At 32.9% G+C, this 18,084-nt stretch overlaps 1 protein-coding gene across 1 annotated transcript; it reads right to left on the bottom strand.

Moving 5' to 3' along the window:
* Positions 1-7,963: 7,963 nt before the first annotated feature.
* LOC147390683 (DEAD-box ATP-dependent RNA helicase 53, mitochondrial-like) lies at positions 7,964-14,858 on the bottom strand. The gene is made up of 8 exons (XM_086459732.1): positions 14,236-14,858; positions 12,876-13,003; positions 12,057-12,468; positions 11,621-11,719; positions 11,253-11,477; positions 10,731-10,892; positions 9,312-9,775; positions 7,964-8,262 (listed from the first exon to the last, which is right to left on the bottom strand). The coding sequence occupies exons 1-7, from the start codon at positions 14,665-14,667 to the stop codon at positions 9,326-9,328; spliced, it is 1,908 nt and encodes a 635-aa protein (XP_086315858.1). The 5' UTR covers positions 14,668-14,858; the 3' UTR covers positions 7,964-8,262; positions 9,312-9,325.
* Between the last annotated feature and the right edge of the window lie 3,226 nt (positions 14,859-18,084).

Raw genomic sequence — 18,084 nt, 5'->3', positions numbered from 1 at the left:
CAAAGTCCATTTGGGTCATGGTTCCAAGTGTCACATTTGAGATAATTTGTATTAAAGTTATTGGGAATGTTCATGCATCCAAGTGAAGGCATCTCTCAAACAATTTGAAGGAAAATTAACAATAACACAATTATATAACCCACTATAAATAGAAATAATAGTCATTATAAAATGAAAAAAATAATCCACAATAAGATGTTATTATTTTCCTTAAAATGTAACTTGTCTAGGTATTTGTGGCAATAGTTGCAACCATAATTTTAAAATTCAAAAATTATGAGATTATTTAATGTTTTATTCTCAACAAAAGTGTCATATTATAATGCTAAACTGACCTCAAGATTGTACCTCATATCTCACTTTCTTTACCAACATGACTCATTATTAACTTGGCTCCACCAAATTGACGAAGTAATTCAACGAGTTGGTTTAATCAAGTTTTGGGTCCATATCAATTTGAAATCAGTCGAATTTTTAGCTAATTCAACAAATTTTAAAATTATGGTTAGACCTTCAGAAGTTTAGGGTGAAGGGAAAAGATCAAGGTACAAATAATTCAACTAAGTGTGTCATGAAATCCAAGGTATATTTAATGCTGTCTAACGCGTGCCTTTAAGACAAATGTTAACAAAACCCAATAATGGTCTTGTTAACTTGTGCACTATTGGGTTTTGTTAAGGCAGGGCATACGTTAAAGTGCAATAAATACACTTTGAAAAATGAATTTTTTATTATCAAAATTGCCCTCAAAAGATTTTGTTTTACCAAAAATACCCTCAAATGCTTATTTTCGAGGTGTATTTAATGTAGCTTAACGTGTGTTCTTACGACACATGTTAACAAAACCCTTTCTATAATTCTTATAGTTTAATGAGAATCCCATGGGAAATATTAATAAAATACTTCCAAGTTGTTATATTATGGAGAGAATTACATGATAGACCTGTGGTAAGATGTCTTTCTAATGCACTTAACAACCCATTTATAAAGCATTTATTTCTTAAAGTCCCCCACCCAATGAAACATTGAACTCAAATAGTTGAGTTTGACAATTCAAAATTTTGAGATGAACTATTTAAATCATTAATCATGATTATTTGAATCGTTTATCTCAACGATTCATGTTCAAACAACAAGATTCATGATTTATAATTGTTGATCACAACGATTAGTCAAAGATTGATCTCGATGATTTGAATTATCAATCTCACTAATTAAAAGGGAGTGTGGGGCATTGAAAATGAAAAAAAAAAAAAATCACTAAATGGACTATTAAGTAACCACAGAAAAGTTGGGGGTGTTTAGAAAGAAATCCTTTTATTAGGGTTCATTAAGCAATTTTCCCTAAACTCTATTGCAGTGTGATTTTTTTGTTTTGGTTGTATAGATTGAGTGGTTGGTGCGAGGAAGAAATAATGTTGAAGCCACGTGTAAATTTCTAATTCCAAAGGAATTATATTATAGCAGTATACCACAAGGTTTTTTTTTTTTTTTTTTTTTAATTTTTATTTAAAGGACCCTGGCAAAGGGATTTTTTTCTAAATAATCCGTAAGTCTTGAGTGGTCACTTAATAGTCCATTTAGTAAATTTTTCTTTTTTTAATTGTCCCTAGACCTCATCTCACGTGTATGTTTTTGAAATATCTAAATTACCCTTTTCTCATCTTCTTCACTTAATTTTTTTAATGGCGATTTGGATCATTTTTGACAATCTTTATCATGAATGATGAATGGAGAATGATGTTCTCTAAACTTTTTAATAATTACATCGTGATTTTTTATTTGCAATTAAGTAATTTTCCTTTTTATTTATTTATGACACTAGTATTATATCATTAAATTTGTTTAGAAGGCCAAAGTCAACATTTTATGTGATTTGCACAATTTAATTATAGAGTCGTGATAATCTGACTATCCCATGTGGCACACTCAATCGACTCTCCTGACATGACAAGTTCGGGAATTAAAAATTTATACGACTCGGGATACATATTTTTATGGGGGAAATGCACTGTTGTATCTCGAGACGTACATATCTATGGTTCCCGAACATGTCAATTCAGGAGAGTCGATTGAGTGTGCCACACGGGGTAGTCAGAATATCACGATTCTTAATTATATTATATCATTAAAGTTGTAAATATTGTGTTGTTTAGAATTCTTTTATAATCATTACAGTTTAATTAGAATCAAAGTAGTTAATATGAACATAATACTTCAAAGTTCTTATATATTCAATTAATTATAGTGGGGTATTTTTTAACTGAAATAAAGCCAATGTGAACAGTAAGACATTCTTAATTATTAAATAACAAGAAGGAAGAATGGGGTATTTTTTCCACCCTCCAAGGAACTTCGCATCTCCCATCGATACTATCTATAACCACCTTCGAGTCAGCCCTAAACTTGAGGTGCCGAGGATTAAAGTGTGCACTTTTATTAAAATTTTATATGATTTAGATAAGTATCGAAACAATGATATATAAATTTTAATGATACAATTAATAAATTTAGATACAGAGTTAACGGATCAGATAAATGTTACCTACCAAAAAATAAAAACGCCTGATAATATGACTCGCTAGGTGACATACTCAAATGATTCCATGACATGGACAAGTTCGGGAATCGTAGATCTATATGCCTCGGGATACACTTTTTTATGGAGAAGTGCAATCATGTACGGCAAGGCATATAGATCTAAAGTACTTGAACTGGTCAATGTCATGGAGTCATTTGAGTATGTCACCTGGCGAGTCATGTCATCACCACTCCACAAAAAAAAAAAAAAAAAAAAAAATTCAGATAAATGTGCAGATTATAAATGTAATAATAATTTTTTTTTAAATATAATTATATGTCTTTGTATATATGATGTATTGATTTTTAAATAAATTAGAAACTATCAAAGAATCTAAAATTTTCATGAGTTTCCCTTTTAGAATGAAAATTATGGAAAAAGGATAATGAATTAATTTCTACCCAATCTTATCATGATAATAATATAGTTTTAAAAAAATTAATCGTTTTCAGGTAAAATTGATTCACTCTAATTTATTTGTTAATGCAAAATAAATTAAAAATGAAGAAAGAAGTATATCACAAAACAGGTTTCTAATTGAACTATAATACATAGTTGAACTTCTTACATGGGACTGCCCTATGGACTGCTGAATGAATCAGGTCTTGGTCCTCTACCAATGGGAATACCATGTTTAAAATAAAGAAAAAAAAAAAAACAACAACAATTTTCAGGTGTGTACGTAATTCTTCATCAAACATGCTTTGACTTTAAACTCAAAATTGTAGGTGGGCGAGATGGGGGTGGATTTTTAGAGAAATTTTAATGTTTTTTAAAACTTAAAGCTATAGTTGGAAATATTTTCGGTCCAACCTCTGCTTAGAAAATATATTAAATATTGAGCATTCCAATATCTATTTTAAATTCAAAGAAAATATTCCAAAATTGCACTCCAACTGGCCCTTTGGACTCTTAATCCAAAAGAGATGCATAGGCACCCTTTCTTTGAATTATTTAATCATCACAGATTGAAATCATTTGGGTTCAATGATCTTCTTTTGGAAAGGTGTCTTATTAAACACTTTTTGAAGTCTTCAAAGGTGGTTGTTTTTAACCATTTTTGTGTAACTCAATTGCTAATCTTATTTTATTCTTCCTTAATGTTCATTATTTTAATTGTCAAAAAAAAAAAAAGGTTTATTATTTTAATCAAAGTGATTCATAGATATTTTGGTTTTCAGTGAGTGTCAATCGATTTAACAAATCTATCAAAAGAATGCGTGATTGATTTGTTGTATTATGAAATCAAATTTAACTATACTCTAGTGTTGATCATGATTTTTGTATTGAGGATAAATATTGATTGAAAGACAATGATATGTTTTCGTGCCTCGGGTTGATTTTCTATATTTTTTCAATTTATTTTCCTTATTTCTTTCAAAATACCTCTGTATCATATAAAATTTTATTTATTAAGATATTACTATAAGAAGTTGGTGTGATAATATTAGTTCTCCAGAAAAATAGATTTTTAATTATAGATCCCAAAAGACCAAGGGGTGGCAATGGGGCCACGTCATGTCGTGTCGTGCCATGTTAAAGAGATAACGTGTCGTATTGCAGTAGGCATTATAAAATTTACCAAACTCAAACCCAACCCATTTAATAATTATGTCAAAGATTAAATCCAAATCCAACATATTTATTAAAGAGATAACCTAACCCAACCCATATAACATATTTAATAAAATTTTAATCTCAATTAATAAAAATAAACTTCATTTCCACCCTAAAAAATAAAATACCATTACTAAAAATAAAGTCATGCAACCATAAACCAATATCTACCAACATGAATTAAGTTTCATTATTCACAAGAATCACCATATTGGGAATCAAACACCACAAACCTCTAGATTTCAATGAAAAACTCAGATTAAAAAAATATATAAATAAATAAGTTAGTAAGGTAAGTTTTTTTTCTTTTCTTTCCCAAATTAAAAGCTTAATCACAAATTATTTTAACAAAAAAAAATCTTGAAATACCTTCTATATTTTATAAAATTAAAAAGAAAAAAAAATATATATATATATATAGGGAAATGTTCAGCACCCTAAGTTTTACCACACACTTTAACAAACGTTTTTTGTCCTACATGGGTTAGAAGTTTTGGAATGAGCTGATTTTTGGTGAGGATGATCTCTATGATTAGAAGATCATCCTCCCCAAAAATCAGCCCATTCCGAAATGTTTAACCCCATGTTTACACGTTGAAAAATCGTGGACCGTCCATTTTTGTAAATCAATTTTGATGGGGTTAGAAGTTTTGGAATGAGCTGATTTTTGGTGAGGATGATCTCCTCACCATAGAGATCATCCTCACCAAAAATCAGCTCATTCCGAAACTTCTAACCCATGTAAGACAAAACGCGTTTGTTAAAGTGTGTGGTAAAACTAAGGGTGGCGAACGGACCCATATATATATATATATATATATATATATGGGAAATGTTCAGCAACAAACATTTTGGCAAAACATTTTTAAAAATCAGCCCATTCCAAAACCTCTAACCCATGTTTTGAAAAATGTTTTGCCAAAATGTTTGTTGCTGAACAGGACCCTATATCTATTATGAATAAGTTCAACAAAATTCTAAAAAAAAACGTTAATCTAGAAAAATCTTAAAAAATTATTGATATTTGAGATACCTATAATATTTTATTATTTAAAATGATACATTAATGATAGAATAATTAAACATGTCAAAACGGATTAAACAGGTTGACGTCCTTAATCTAGATCAGACCCATTAATAATAATGTTAAACGGGTTGACACTATTATGACCCAAACCTACTAATTTCATGTTGTTTTCGTAGGTCGTGTTAAGATTGCCACCCCTAAGGAGAATCTATAAATTATACTCAGAGCAATTCCAACCATCCATCAAATCTCAATGTATTTAGAGATGAAAGCCCCCGAACCAAACTATAACCGCTCCTCCAAAATAAAGAAAAACTGCTTTATATCATTGTCTACATCTTCAACTAAAAGAGGGAGAGAAAAGCTATTGTGTCACTTTTTTTCTATAAATGTCAATTTTAACCTTCTCTTTTTATGTAATATGATTGAAATATCTATTGTGTCCCTTCAAATATAATGTTTTAGAGGGAATAATAATAGTGATTTGAAAATGAGACCAGTTAGAATTCAAAAGTGGTTTGAAGTCTTCAAAATGAAGAAGATGCCGATTTGAAGACAAAATTTGAAGCCTCCTGCTGGAGTTACTTTCTTATTTGGGATTTGAATATTGAGACAATAAAGAATAGTGTAGCGTTAGGATTAGTATCCACCTTTGGCAGGCACCATAGTAAGATCCATCTAAGATCTAGTCCATCGATCATTCTTCGAACTAATGCCAATCACATCTCAAGGAACGTCCATCGGTCTATGGGTTTCATGATTTTCACTACAATGTCCTTTTAGGGTTGACACAATCTTGGTTCCACTCAAAGTAAACATTTCTTTTGATTTCCACAACCCAAAAGGTACATATGTAGTCACCCAAAGATTAAAAATAAGGGAAAATTACTTAAAAGACCCTCGTGGAAGGATTTCTTTTTAAATAGTCCTTAAGTTTTGCACGATAAATTGATAGGATATTTAGTAAACTTTTTCGTTCTTAAGGGTTCTTTGTAACTGGCGAACTCACCGCTTTTTTATTTACTGTTGAGTTCACCACTTTTTTATCATTGAAATCGACTTTTTTTAATTTAGTGTTGAGTTCACAATTTTTACTGTTGAACTCACCACTATTTATTTACTGTCAAACTCAACATTGGCAAAACCCACCCAAATTTTATTTTCAAGATTTTCCAACCAAAATACAAGAAAAGATCAAATAAAAACTTGAGAGATAACCACTTGTTTAGATGATTTCAACCCAAAAGAACCATTCTTGACCGATTTCCATTCAGAAATTGGGGATTTTTTTTTTGAAAAAACCCTAATTGTTTACGTACATCTTCAAAATATTTGAAAAATTCTTTAAAATGACTTTAAGTACTTCTTCTTAAAAATAACAAAATTATAATAAAAATTATGTTAAAAAAATAAAAATATCCTCAATTGTTGATAAAATTGCATGTGTAGAGATTTAAAAAGAATTGATCTGATTCAAACCATGATCTAGATTTATATGGGCTTGCTCTAGTCAAAACACACATTCACATTTGTTTCCATTTGAACTACAATGTTGCAAGCAATATCCAACTACTAGCAATATATGAATATTCAATAGTAGTATAATATAGTCGAGATTTTTCTTGTTTGGAGTATGATACACGCAATTGAACAATTCTCAAATGGGCCTCTAAATTGGTTTCACATGTTTTCACTATTTCAATTTGTCACCATGATCTCAGCGGTTGCGGTTGCGGTTGGTAGACATTATATGTAAAGATGCTTCTGGGCAGGCTTATGATAGGTTGTAATCCTGTTCTTTTTACTCGGGGTCTGCTTAACCCCTTTTAATCAGAAAAAAAAAAACAAATATTGTTGATGATTCTAAATGAGCCAAAAGAACATGGATTAGAATAGTGAATGCAGCCACTTACAAGGGTACATAAAGTGGGTTGGGTTTAATTTATCTTAAACCATCTTGATTTTCTTAGAAAGTTGTCATTATAACTAAATTTTGCTCTTAATTTAGAGGAGAGAGATTTTATTTATTTAGTAAATTTTCCCAAAAATAAAAACTTTTTTTTTTTAAAGTACCGCAACACTTCAATAAAATCAGAAACGTTTTTGCTTATCAAATCCTTTAATCTTTAACCACCGTTAATAATTGAACATAATTTCCCATTATTAATATAACATAATTATACATGACCAAACCATCTCCTTCTTTCACTTTTAGTATACTAATAACCTTAATCTAAGAAAATATGTTTTTTTCTCAGATATCCAAGATTCAATTACATAAAGAATATCAAAATTTTCTATTGATTTGATTTTTTTTTTTCTTTGATAGCCAATTTTACCATTGATTTGATTGGTGTATACTTTCAACACATTATACTCCAAACTCACAACTGTTGCTGAACATCCCCATCTAATTCTATCAACTTTACATCTTAATCGCTTCATCAGAATCAACATTTTAATGGCTTTTGGAAATCTTCCTTTTCTCTCGAGTCTCTTATTTACTAAATTTACATTCATATTCTCTGTCGTAGTTCAATTGCATTTGGACCACAAAGCAACTTTCCAAGGTTGTATAACACCACCACCATTAAGGACTAAACAACGCCTCAAGACATTATGCTAATAAACCATAATGTCACAGATGTTGGGCCCTAGTTCAAAAATTGATGTAAGAAGTTCAACTATGTATTATAGTTCAAATTCAGAAAACAAGAACACAGAGCAACCGCAACCGATGCAAAATCTCGTGAATACAAATTATCTAATAAACCTTTAATATTGCAAGTATTCATGACTTCTAACTTAACATGATATAATAATGAAATAAGATCATTAGCTTTTTTTTTCTTTCCTTTCATAACCTGAAGAATACATAAAAGCATACAACCTATCTATAAATCCAAGAGTCATTAGATCTTAAATGGGGTCCAAATAACAAGAAATGATAAAAAAAAAATATTCCCCCCTCAGCAAACTTTACGGATTCTGAACCCCCATGGTAATCTTTGATCCTCTATGTCATGCATCCTCCAACCTGTTTGATAAAGAAAGTAGAGTTTGTAAGCCACTATATTTCTAATATAATTGCCTACACAACCTCTACACATGTGTGTGTTAGTCATCTCAAGATAATCAACCAGGCTTTCTAATTTTTCAACTTGTTACTAGATTATTACCATGAGATCAGTAAAGGAGAATCTAATTACTTAATATCCTACTTTTATAGCAGGCATGGAATGTAAATCCTACTGTAATTAATATGAAATAATGCACAAGTGAGACGTATTTCATAATTAATATAACTAACTTCTGATGCTTAGTCATCATCACTAGCTTCTCTCAAGTCCCAACTATTTCGAATCAGCAACAAGAATCTTGTTCATCCATGCAATTCCATCTAGAGCTAACTATCAGCCCACTACCTTAAATCCAAACCCTTTCGATCCATTTAGTCACAATTTTTTTAACTACTACATAAAAATATGCAAAAATAAAATAAAATAAAAACAATTCTTTTATTACACATTCTACCATGACTAGTGTACAAGTTCCATTCTGATGCTGAAACCAGAACATAGAACATAGCTGTGTTCAAGTCAGAAAACCTATCTGAGGCGACCTCTGGCCTCAGATAAATCAACTCTTACGACATTGCCCTAGATATCCAAGTATTTCGTGGGTTTAGGTCAACCATTTGAGCTGTGTTTGATAAATGGACTACACAAATACTAGTTGGGTTCGTAACTACCAAGTTCACTGATAGTTCAATTATGTGGTTCTGAAAATTTCCACATTTTATGAGACGAGGGAAAGAACGTGATCTGACGAGCATAATTCACTAAATTAGTCTGCAGTTAAGGTAATTATACATTGTTATCAAACAGTTGGACAGTAAACATGGCAATACATCCAAGAGTGCCGTGTCCGACGAACGACAATTGTGCATGATTGTGAATGTGCCCCAGCAGTACCAAAGCATTGACTAAAAAACACAGTGGGGATATTCTCGTTTGCAACACCTATCATGTTTACTTTAAAAAACTAGTTTGATATCATTCTGGCTGATAGGAAAGATGGACTTACCATTTAAAATGAGGTCAATATGATCTCCTCCCAGACATATCTGCACCATCATCACTGAAACTACTAAAACGACTGGAACTGGATCCACCATTACGATTTGGGCCAAAATCAAAAAGGCCACTACTGGAACGGGATGAACCAGAATCATTGAAGCCACCAGAACGACCAGAACCACCAAAACCACCTGAACGGCCAAAGCCAGAACCACCACCAGATCGACCTGAATTTCCACCACCAAAAGAACCAAAACGGCCTGAACCAGATTCACCGTATCCTCCTCCCATGCGACCTGATGATGAACCGCCAAAGCCACCAGAACGACCAAATCCAGAACCACCAGAACGGCCGCCAAAACCAGAATCACCTAGACGACCACCTCGATTTCCTGAAGAGCCAAATCGACCACCACCACCCATGTCACTAAACATATCCTGATTCCCACCCTCCACAGCAATCCTAGGGAGCTGAAGACAGGAAAAAGAAGAAAATTGGGAATCAACCAACCATGTGAAAACAAGTATGCAAACAGTGCATACAGTTTAGACAGTTCAATGTGGAGAAAACTATAACATTAGATTTAAACTACTCAATATTCTTGACGTAGATATCATTTATGTGTCGGTCATGTCATCAATCCAGGCTTTCAAAGTATACTGCCACACGTTGGATGTAATGGCCCAAAATTCTACTAATGTTGAAGGGTTAAATGGTTATTGCTTAATCTATTTGATCTGTGTAAGCTACGCAAAGGAAAAAGCAAGAAGCAAGGCAATATCTCTTCTTTGGAGCTCGGGGTTGGGAGCTCTAATGCTCGTGATTAAGTTTCATTGATAAGGGACACTTCTGATCCTCTTCAATCAGTGGAACTTCACCCCCATGGAGAAAGTTAATCAAATCCATTTCATAGTCTTGGGCCATTTCATCTCCCAGACCAAGAAGTTGAGAGTTTCTTTAGTTTGAGTAGTTTTCTTAGTTGCTGATATATTTTTTTTGTTTGTTAACAAACGAAACAAATTCGGTGAAGTTTGGAGGAGTATTGAAGAAGCTGGGTGGACCTCTCTTTGTTATATTTACACACCTAGGTATATTGGGTAATTTTGACCATAAAAAATCACAATAATCGTTTTGCTGCTGTTTGATGAATGAAAATCAGAAAATATTATTCAGACTTCAAGCAACATACTGGGCAATCAAATAGAAAACCGTATCTAATGCAACTGCATGTTCGCACTCCTTGAGCTCCTAGCACAGTATATTACTGGCACAAAAGAGTTTGCCTGTTTTTGTTGTTACTCCTTGAGGCACTAACTCAGTACATAACTCACGTGAAAGAGGGTGCCTCTTTGCTTTTTTAAATAGAGTTTCTTCTAATTGATTTGAAAAAAAGATACATAAATATGTCTACAAATCAAAACTAACCTCCATGAACTTGCATCCCACATCTTGCTCAATTACCCTGACAGCTCTTCTCTGCTGCTCTGAATAAATAAGTATTGCATTACCTTTCTTTCCAGCACGACCTGTTCGGCCAGATCGATGAACAAAAATCTCCGAAGAGTTTGGAAGTTCATAATGGATCACCTGAACAGAAAATGATGTACAAATTAGAAGAGGGGGGGGGGGGGGGGGGAAGCACCAGAACTCTTATGCAGAGTTACATAGATTTGGTATGCAATGAAGGATTATTCTACTGTACTCATTAAGATAGTCATTTGTTGGGCACCACATCAAACAGTCCCTACCCATCTTCCAAGAGGATGTTCAAGAGGGGGATGAACAAAATAAAACAAGACATAAGATATAAGAAATGCAAATAAAAAAAAAGGGTACCTATCTATCTAATGGAAAAGATAGTGCAATGGTAATATGAAGAGAGAAAAGGTTAGCATTATATATAGATGAACAAGAAACAGAAAAATACAAATAATTGAGAGCCCTTACAAGATCTACATTAGGTACATCAAGTCCACGAGCAGCAACATCAGTAGCAACTAAGATATTGAATTGCCCATCTCGGAAACCAGAAAGAGTCCTTTCCCTCTGATTCTGTGAGATATCTCCATGCAAAGCCTCACACTTAAAATTTCTTTGCATAGAATATGCCAATCGATCAGCATCACGCTTTGTTTGAGTGAAAATAATGCATTTTCCTCCTTTTGCATGTTCCTAACAAACAAGAATAACACGAGAAGAGAAAACCAGACATAAGTGAGAATGATGAGATCAATTTAAGCACTTTTCTAAATGCTTAGCAAAGAAAAGGTAAAATGATGGGCTGGAGAAAGAAGAAATGAAAGCTGGACTCATACTGTTATTAGAGATCCAATAATTGATGCTTTCCCATACATATCTGATGCAATTGAATATAGCGTAATTCCTTCTGCCAATTTCTGATCGGAATCTCCCACCTACAGTGCACTTACCCCGAATAAGTTCGCACTCATAACAAATGAAATTGATTGTAAACATGAAAATTTCAAATAATATGAACCATTTTGCAGTAACATGGTGTGTTCTTTACTTCTTCAAGAATATTACATACTTGGAACTTAATCCAGTTCTCCTCCTCCATAAATATCCAAAATGTCAACCATGCAACAGAAGTGCTTCCATAATCACAATTTTTTATTTTTTTGAATTTTTTTAGGATTTTATTAACTTACTTCGATGCAATATTTGACATTCTAGACATGAATAACGCAATTGGGGAAATAAGAAACACAGAGAATGAATCACTACACTTACAAGATCAATAGTTAATGGGTTTTTCAGATACTTCTGAGTAAGCTTTCTTATCCAAGTTGGCATTGTAGCAGAGAACATCATGCCCTGACGCTTCTGGGGTAACTTTTCCAAAATTATCTCGACATCTTCGTCAAAGCCCACAGCAAGCATCTGATCAGCCTCATCAAGAACAACAAACTGAACCTCGGACAAAACTAAAGCACCTCTCTTAAGCAGATCAATAATCCGACCAGGCGTGCCAACAACTACATCAACACCATAATCAAGTGTATTCATCTGATTTGAAATGGGTACACCACCATAAACACAAAGAGTATCCAAGTTAGGGGCAGATTCATGAAATTCCTTCTCCACTTGACGAGCAAGTTCTCTGGTTGGAGCCAAAACCAAGGCCAAAGGATTTCTTCCACGTCTGTATATTTGGTTTAAAAAAAAACATGCATTTCATATAAGAAAATGAACATCACGAATCACCAGTGTTGTCAAATGTGGTCTCATATTCGCATATGCTACAGACGCATACCCCAAATTATACTATTTGCCAATATGTGATGGCATGTGCGAAGTGTGCGATGGCATATGCGATTTATGCAATGGCATAGTTTTATGCAAAAAAACAAAAAAAAATTTCAGCATATGCGATGTGCGAAATCACATAGGCAAACAGCATGTCTGATCGCACGTAGTCGCATATGCTATTTAACAACATTGCGAATCACATAAAGAAATGTTTAGTGCTAGCATTACTCTTCAGTGAATAATTACAGAATGATTCAAATTCTAATATTAACTGAAGCATTGGAATAGAAGTCAACCAACCCATGCTTGGCATTGAACTTAATGATTTTATCCAGGATGGGAATTCCAAACGCTAAAGTTTTTCCTGTCCCTGTTCTAGCTCGACCAATCATGTCACGGCCCTGCATTGCTGGTTCCAGCACCGCTTTCTACAGAGGGAAAAAAAACACTTTTAACTTATTATTGGACACAAAAATTTAATACTGGAGGAAATAGCTCAACCAGAAGTCAGAACTCAAAGGAGACAGTTTTCCAGGATGATCTAAAACATCAATGAAATTGTAACATTGTAAAGCATGAAATTCACTTATAACAAAATGCATGAAATCCACCACATGTAAGGCTGAAACTACTTGTTATCCACGATGCCAAGTACATCAAAATCATCATAAAAGGTTTACATATAATATAAACAACAATGTGAAACTAATGCATAAAGATACCGAAGAGCAGTGTTAATAATGTAGTACCGCAAGTATATAAAAAAATGTATACAGGTCCTTGCACAGCTTACCCATCAATAGAAAAAATTACGAAATGAAACCAATATCTAATTTTCCAAGGTTGAACTGAGAGTACCATGAACACCCCATAAGTTCCCTAAGTAAATTAGTTTGAACATGTAAGTTTAACTTCGTAAATTAGAATTTTACTAAATAACGATTTTAATTATTTCGATTAAATCATGATTTTTTTTAATCAACAATTTTTTGAAAAAAAAAAACACACAGATTATTTTATTTTTATTGTTTTTAATTGTTATTTTATCATTAAGTATATGAAATACATATTTTCATTTTAAATTTTTTATACTTGAAAAAGTTATTTTTAATATATTCGATGTTTTCCTGACTTTATCGATCTTTTGCCAACTTTTTACAAGACTTTCTATTGCCGAATTATTCCCAAACCCAGACTTTGTCACTATACAAGTAAAGAATGATATTTCCCTAACAAAATTTTAATGTTAGCAGTCATCAAAATGAAGATAACTGATTAGAACCTAACTTATATACCAAAAACAATTGGGCCATACTGGTGCATAGAGTTAACCCCTTATCAATGCTCCACTACCAACGTCCCACCAAAGCACCTAGGCAATAATGAAAGCTACACCTTCATAACAGGAACAATCATGGATACATATTGACATATAGGGGAAGCTCACATTTTTCAGTTTCATATTTTTATTAGACTTTAAATCTTCACATTGAGTATAATATACATATACTGTTCAAGACCTCTGATCCAAATTCCAAATTGCCTAAGAAGTTTCCAAACCTAATTAAAACAAATACAAGCACTTCTAACAAATCAAATACAGTGAGAGCTCGTAACGGTAAAATTGTAACAAAAATATTAAATTAATGAAGATGAAGACCTGTATTGGAAAAAGCTTTGTGATTCCTTTCTTCGCCAAGGCAGAAACAATCTCTTGAGAAATCCCAAGTTTGGAGATTTCAAGACCCTCCTCGCAATCTCCACCGATCTTCTTCCCCGAAATCTTCTCCTCATCCGAGAAATCATCTACTGCGTACTCCGCCTGAGAAACCATCGAAGCCCTAAATTCTAAAGGACTAGTCGAGAAATGAAAACCTCTAACTCCAAAACCTAATAATCCAAACTTCTGGGGTGCGATTGAGCACGAAAATGAACGATTTTCACCACCAAAATCACTACGAGTTCTAATAACTTCAGATGATGTTGCTGCAGACGGAGAAATACGAAAAGCTTCCATGGAGATCAAAGCAGTGAGAGACTGCTTCGACGCCATGGAAGTCATCGAAGCTGACTTCCTGAATAGAAAATTCATTTTTTTTTCTGAAAATGAACCCTAGAAACCCTAGAAATAATAGAGAGACACCACACAGATACAAAGAGAAAGAGAGGAAGAAAACCCTAGAAGAGAAAAGAGTGATAGAAAGGGAAGGAGGCGAGGAGAAAGGGTTTTGAACCTCAAATGAGGGTTTTTGGGAGTTCTAGAAGATATTTAGGTTTGGGGCCAAGGGTTTTAGTTGGGTGTTTTCGCTTTTTTTTTTCTATAAGTCAGTCTAACCTGACGTACTCAATAAACTTTCAAATCTTACTAAAGGTTGTCAACTTAGCCATCAAAAACATGATCCGATGCCACGGGCTAAAGGCAAAGTATAAGAATTTTGAGAAAAAAAATCGAAAAAAATATTATTTTTCATCCATGACTTTTAATTTTAATTTTAAATTAAAATTTTGAGAGCTTGGTAGCCGCCTATCTCAACAACACAAGGGTCAAGTTCAAAAATAATTTTTTAAATTTTATTTTTTTAATATGAATTTTTTCACTAAATCTTAAAAAATTATGGTGTTGAACTGCCAATGTGGTAGTTTATCTAAGTCCAACTATCTTTAATAAGATTTGAGATCTTACTAAGTTAGTAAGAAAAGTATTTTTTTTTCTCTTGTTTGTCATCTCAAAAACTATGTTGTGGAAGGATATCCATAACCCTTTTAACTACTCGTCTAAGTGTTTGACCATTCGAATTTTCCCGAGATTTACAATATGGTTATTGATGATTATTTCGCAGTTTGGATCTTCGGATGATTGTCTTCTAAGACTACGCATTCGTTGTTAAAGAATTTATGTGCTAAGCTGATGAACCCATGGCATGATGACACGTGTATTGAGAAAGCAAGAACGATTCAGGGAGAAATTTTCGAGTTTGGATTTTTTATAAATTTTAAATACACATGGCATCATGCCATTAGCTCATCAGCTTAGCATAGAAACTCCACAACAGCAAATGCTTACTCCTCTTTTAAGGCCCATAATAATTAATGCTCATTTTAAGCTTCTTGACGGTGATACAAGTATAGCGGAATGCTTTGAAACAATCAGTTGCATCAAAGAATTGAAGGACTATTTCTTCTTTAGGTAACACGTGGTGTGGCTTGGGGTGCAACTTGATCTGGTTCAAACCAAGACCAAATCAAACCGATAGCTTTTGGTTGATTTGGTACGTTTTGTAACATGTTGTGGTTGGGATTTGGATTGAAAAAATGGAGAATCGATCAATTCAGTTCAATTTTCAATTCAAGAATTGTATAGAATCGAATGAAATTGAGAACCCAACCCTCAATGACTTACTACTTTTTAGAAGTTAGAGCATAGATTAATGACTTTTTATGGGTAAATTAATGTCTTATTATAAGAAATTTCACATTCATTATTTTGTTATTAAAAATATGTTGCTTCCCAAGAAGTTTATAGGATACCAAAAGGCATCCTCTTTAAGATTTGGGGGGAGTTAACAATGGAAGTGGAATGGAGTCATTAAAAATCTTTGAGATTAGAGGTGTAAAGGAGAAAAAATAATAAAGTTGGATAGGTACAATTAATAAAATGGAAGATAAGGAAAGACGATAAAGTTGATTAAATAGGTAAAAGACTAAAAATAGTAACATTAGACGGGTATTATTGAAAAAAAAAGGTAACAAAGGAAAGGTAATAAAATTAGTGGGATATTATTGAAAAAAACGAATCGGGAGGGGGGGGGGGGGGAGAGAGAGATAATAATCTTGAAGGTGGTGAAGAAAAAAGATAATAAAGTGAATAGTGTAAACCCTGCGTATTATAATTGAAAAGGAACATTTATCCCCAACAAAATTATAGCAAAGTGGTCTCTACAGTTGTGTTTTATTATATAGATTGACAACCCATAAAATCAAACCAAATCAACCTTTCTTTAATTTGGTTTGTTTTGTTTGTATGAGAAATTCAGTTCAATTTAGGCCTTAATTAGTTGAATTGTCTTATGTTGATTCAATTTCGATTCGACCCCAAATCGAACCAAGTTACACCCTTGTGCAGTCACATTTTGGTGAATGAGAGATACACATATTGATCCATTGTTGATCTCGGTCTTCTCTTATAGACTAATCGAGAATGATTAAAGAAACCTTAACTTTTATTTTCAAAATTAGTCATCTTCAACTTCTTGAATATAATGATGATGATGATAACGATGAAGGTCATAGGAGGCATGTCATTCATTTGAAAATATAAGGGGTCGTATGCACGTCCAAGTTAATGAGAGGGTTTCTTTAAATTTTTGAATCAGAACTCGTTAGGAACTCAGATTTATTTATCACCAGGTTTTGAGAGAGAACTTTGTTTCAAAAATTTAACAAAAAAGTAAACATTTAATTTGGATCTAAATTTAAAATTTAGATTATTATGTTTGTATAATTATATATGGGCTGAGGTCCATTGACTCTTGAAATAGGGCAAGATATCCATAAAATTCCAACCGTTGGATGTTGTGTCTACACGGTTTGGGATCGTCTATTATTTATTGATCGATTAAATGGAACCCGACCCCTGTGGGACTAGTGTGCCCAAAAGATATACATAGCCTGAGTTATTTGAAAAGGCAAATTGATCCTCTAGGATTAAGTCCAGATTTATTGTGTATTTCTGAAAGAGTATATTAACGAGTGAGCTCATAATTAATAATTGATGTAAATATGTGGGCCTAAAAGAAATCAAACGAGAGAGTAACATAAAAAATACAAATTGACTCCCTAGTCGTGGTCAAGACTCAAGTGTATGAAACAAGGTCTCATTAGAAAATTTCAAGGGCTCCATTTGGAATTTGTATTACACAAAAACTTCACTCTTCGTTTGTGATTCGATACATACTTTTATAAAAAGAGAGAGAGTTTAGGATAACCCTGGTTTCAAAACTTGATCGAGACCGAGACGTATTATCTGCTATGCTCATTTTGGAAATTTTTGGAAAAGACGTCTCAGAGACACAAAACCGAGTTTTAAAACCATGGACATAACCTCATGGTTTTGATAAATATTTGCAATAATTTATCAGAAAAAGACCCGAATCTAAGGAGATGATCAATAGTTCTCTCAACTTTATTCTTGATCAATTGTAAATAACCACTTATGATAGAGAATGCTTAATTTTTATTCCTTATTGGATTATTAAAGATGATTACTTGAAAACAAGTATTTATCCTTACATGATTTGGGTTTCTAATCCTAATTTAAATCCTATTACAATTAAATTATTTTTAATGATATTTGATTCGATCACTGAATGATTCCATGATCCGTTTGGCTGACGTGGTAAAAACTAATCACTGAATGATTCCATGATCCGTTTGGCTGATGTGGTAAAAACTAAATATACAATACGCAGAAACATATGAATGGCTATCATAGATGTTGAAAGTAGCAAAA

This window comes from Akebia trifoliata, chromosome 11 (assembly GCF_017979445.1).
Source record: "Akebia trifoliata isolate Shusen 1 chromosome 11, ASM1797944v1, whole genome shotgun sequence".
Taxonomy (NCBI): domain Eukaryota; kingdom Viridiplantae; phylum Streptophyta; class Magnoliopsida; order Ranunculales; family Lardizabalaceae; genus Akebia; species Akebia trifoliata.
Note: the sequence above shows the minus strand (reverse complement) of the source record. Positions and strands in the feature narration are given on the sequence as shown.

Coding starts and splice junctions, on each gene's coding strand:
- LOC147390683 (XM_086459732.1), bottom strand. CDS start 14,667: ATGAATTTTCTATTCAGGAAGTCAGCTTCGATGACTTCCATGGCGTCG. Junction 12,469..12,875: donor AAGTTCAATGCCAAGCATGG/GTTGGTTGACTT, acceptor CCAAATATACAG/ACGTGGAAGAAATCCTTTGG. Junction 11,720..12,056: donor ACCCATTAACTATTGATCTT/GTAAGTGTAGTG, acceptor AGTGCACTGTAG/GTGGGAGATTCCGATCAGAA.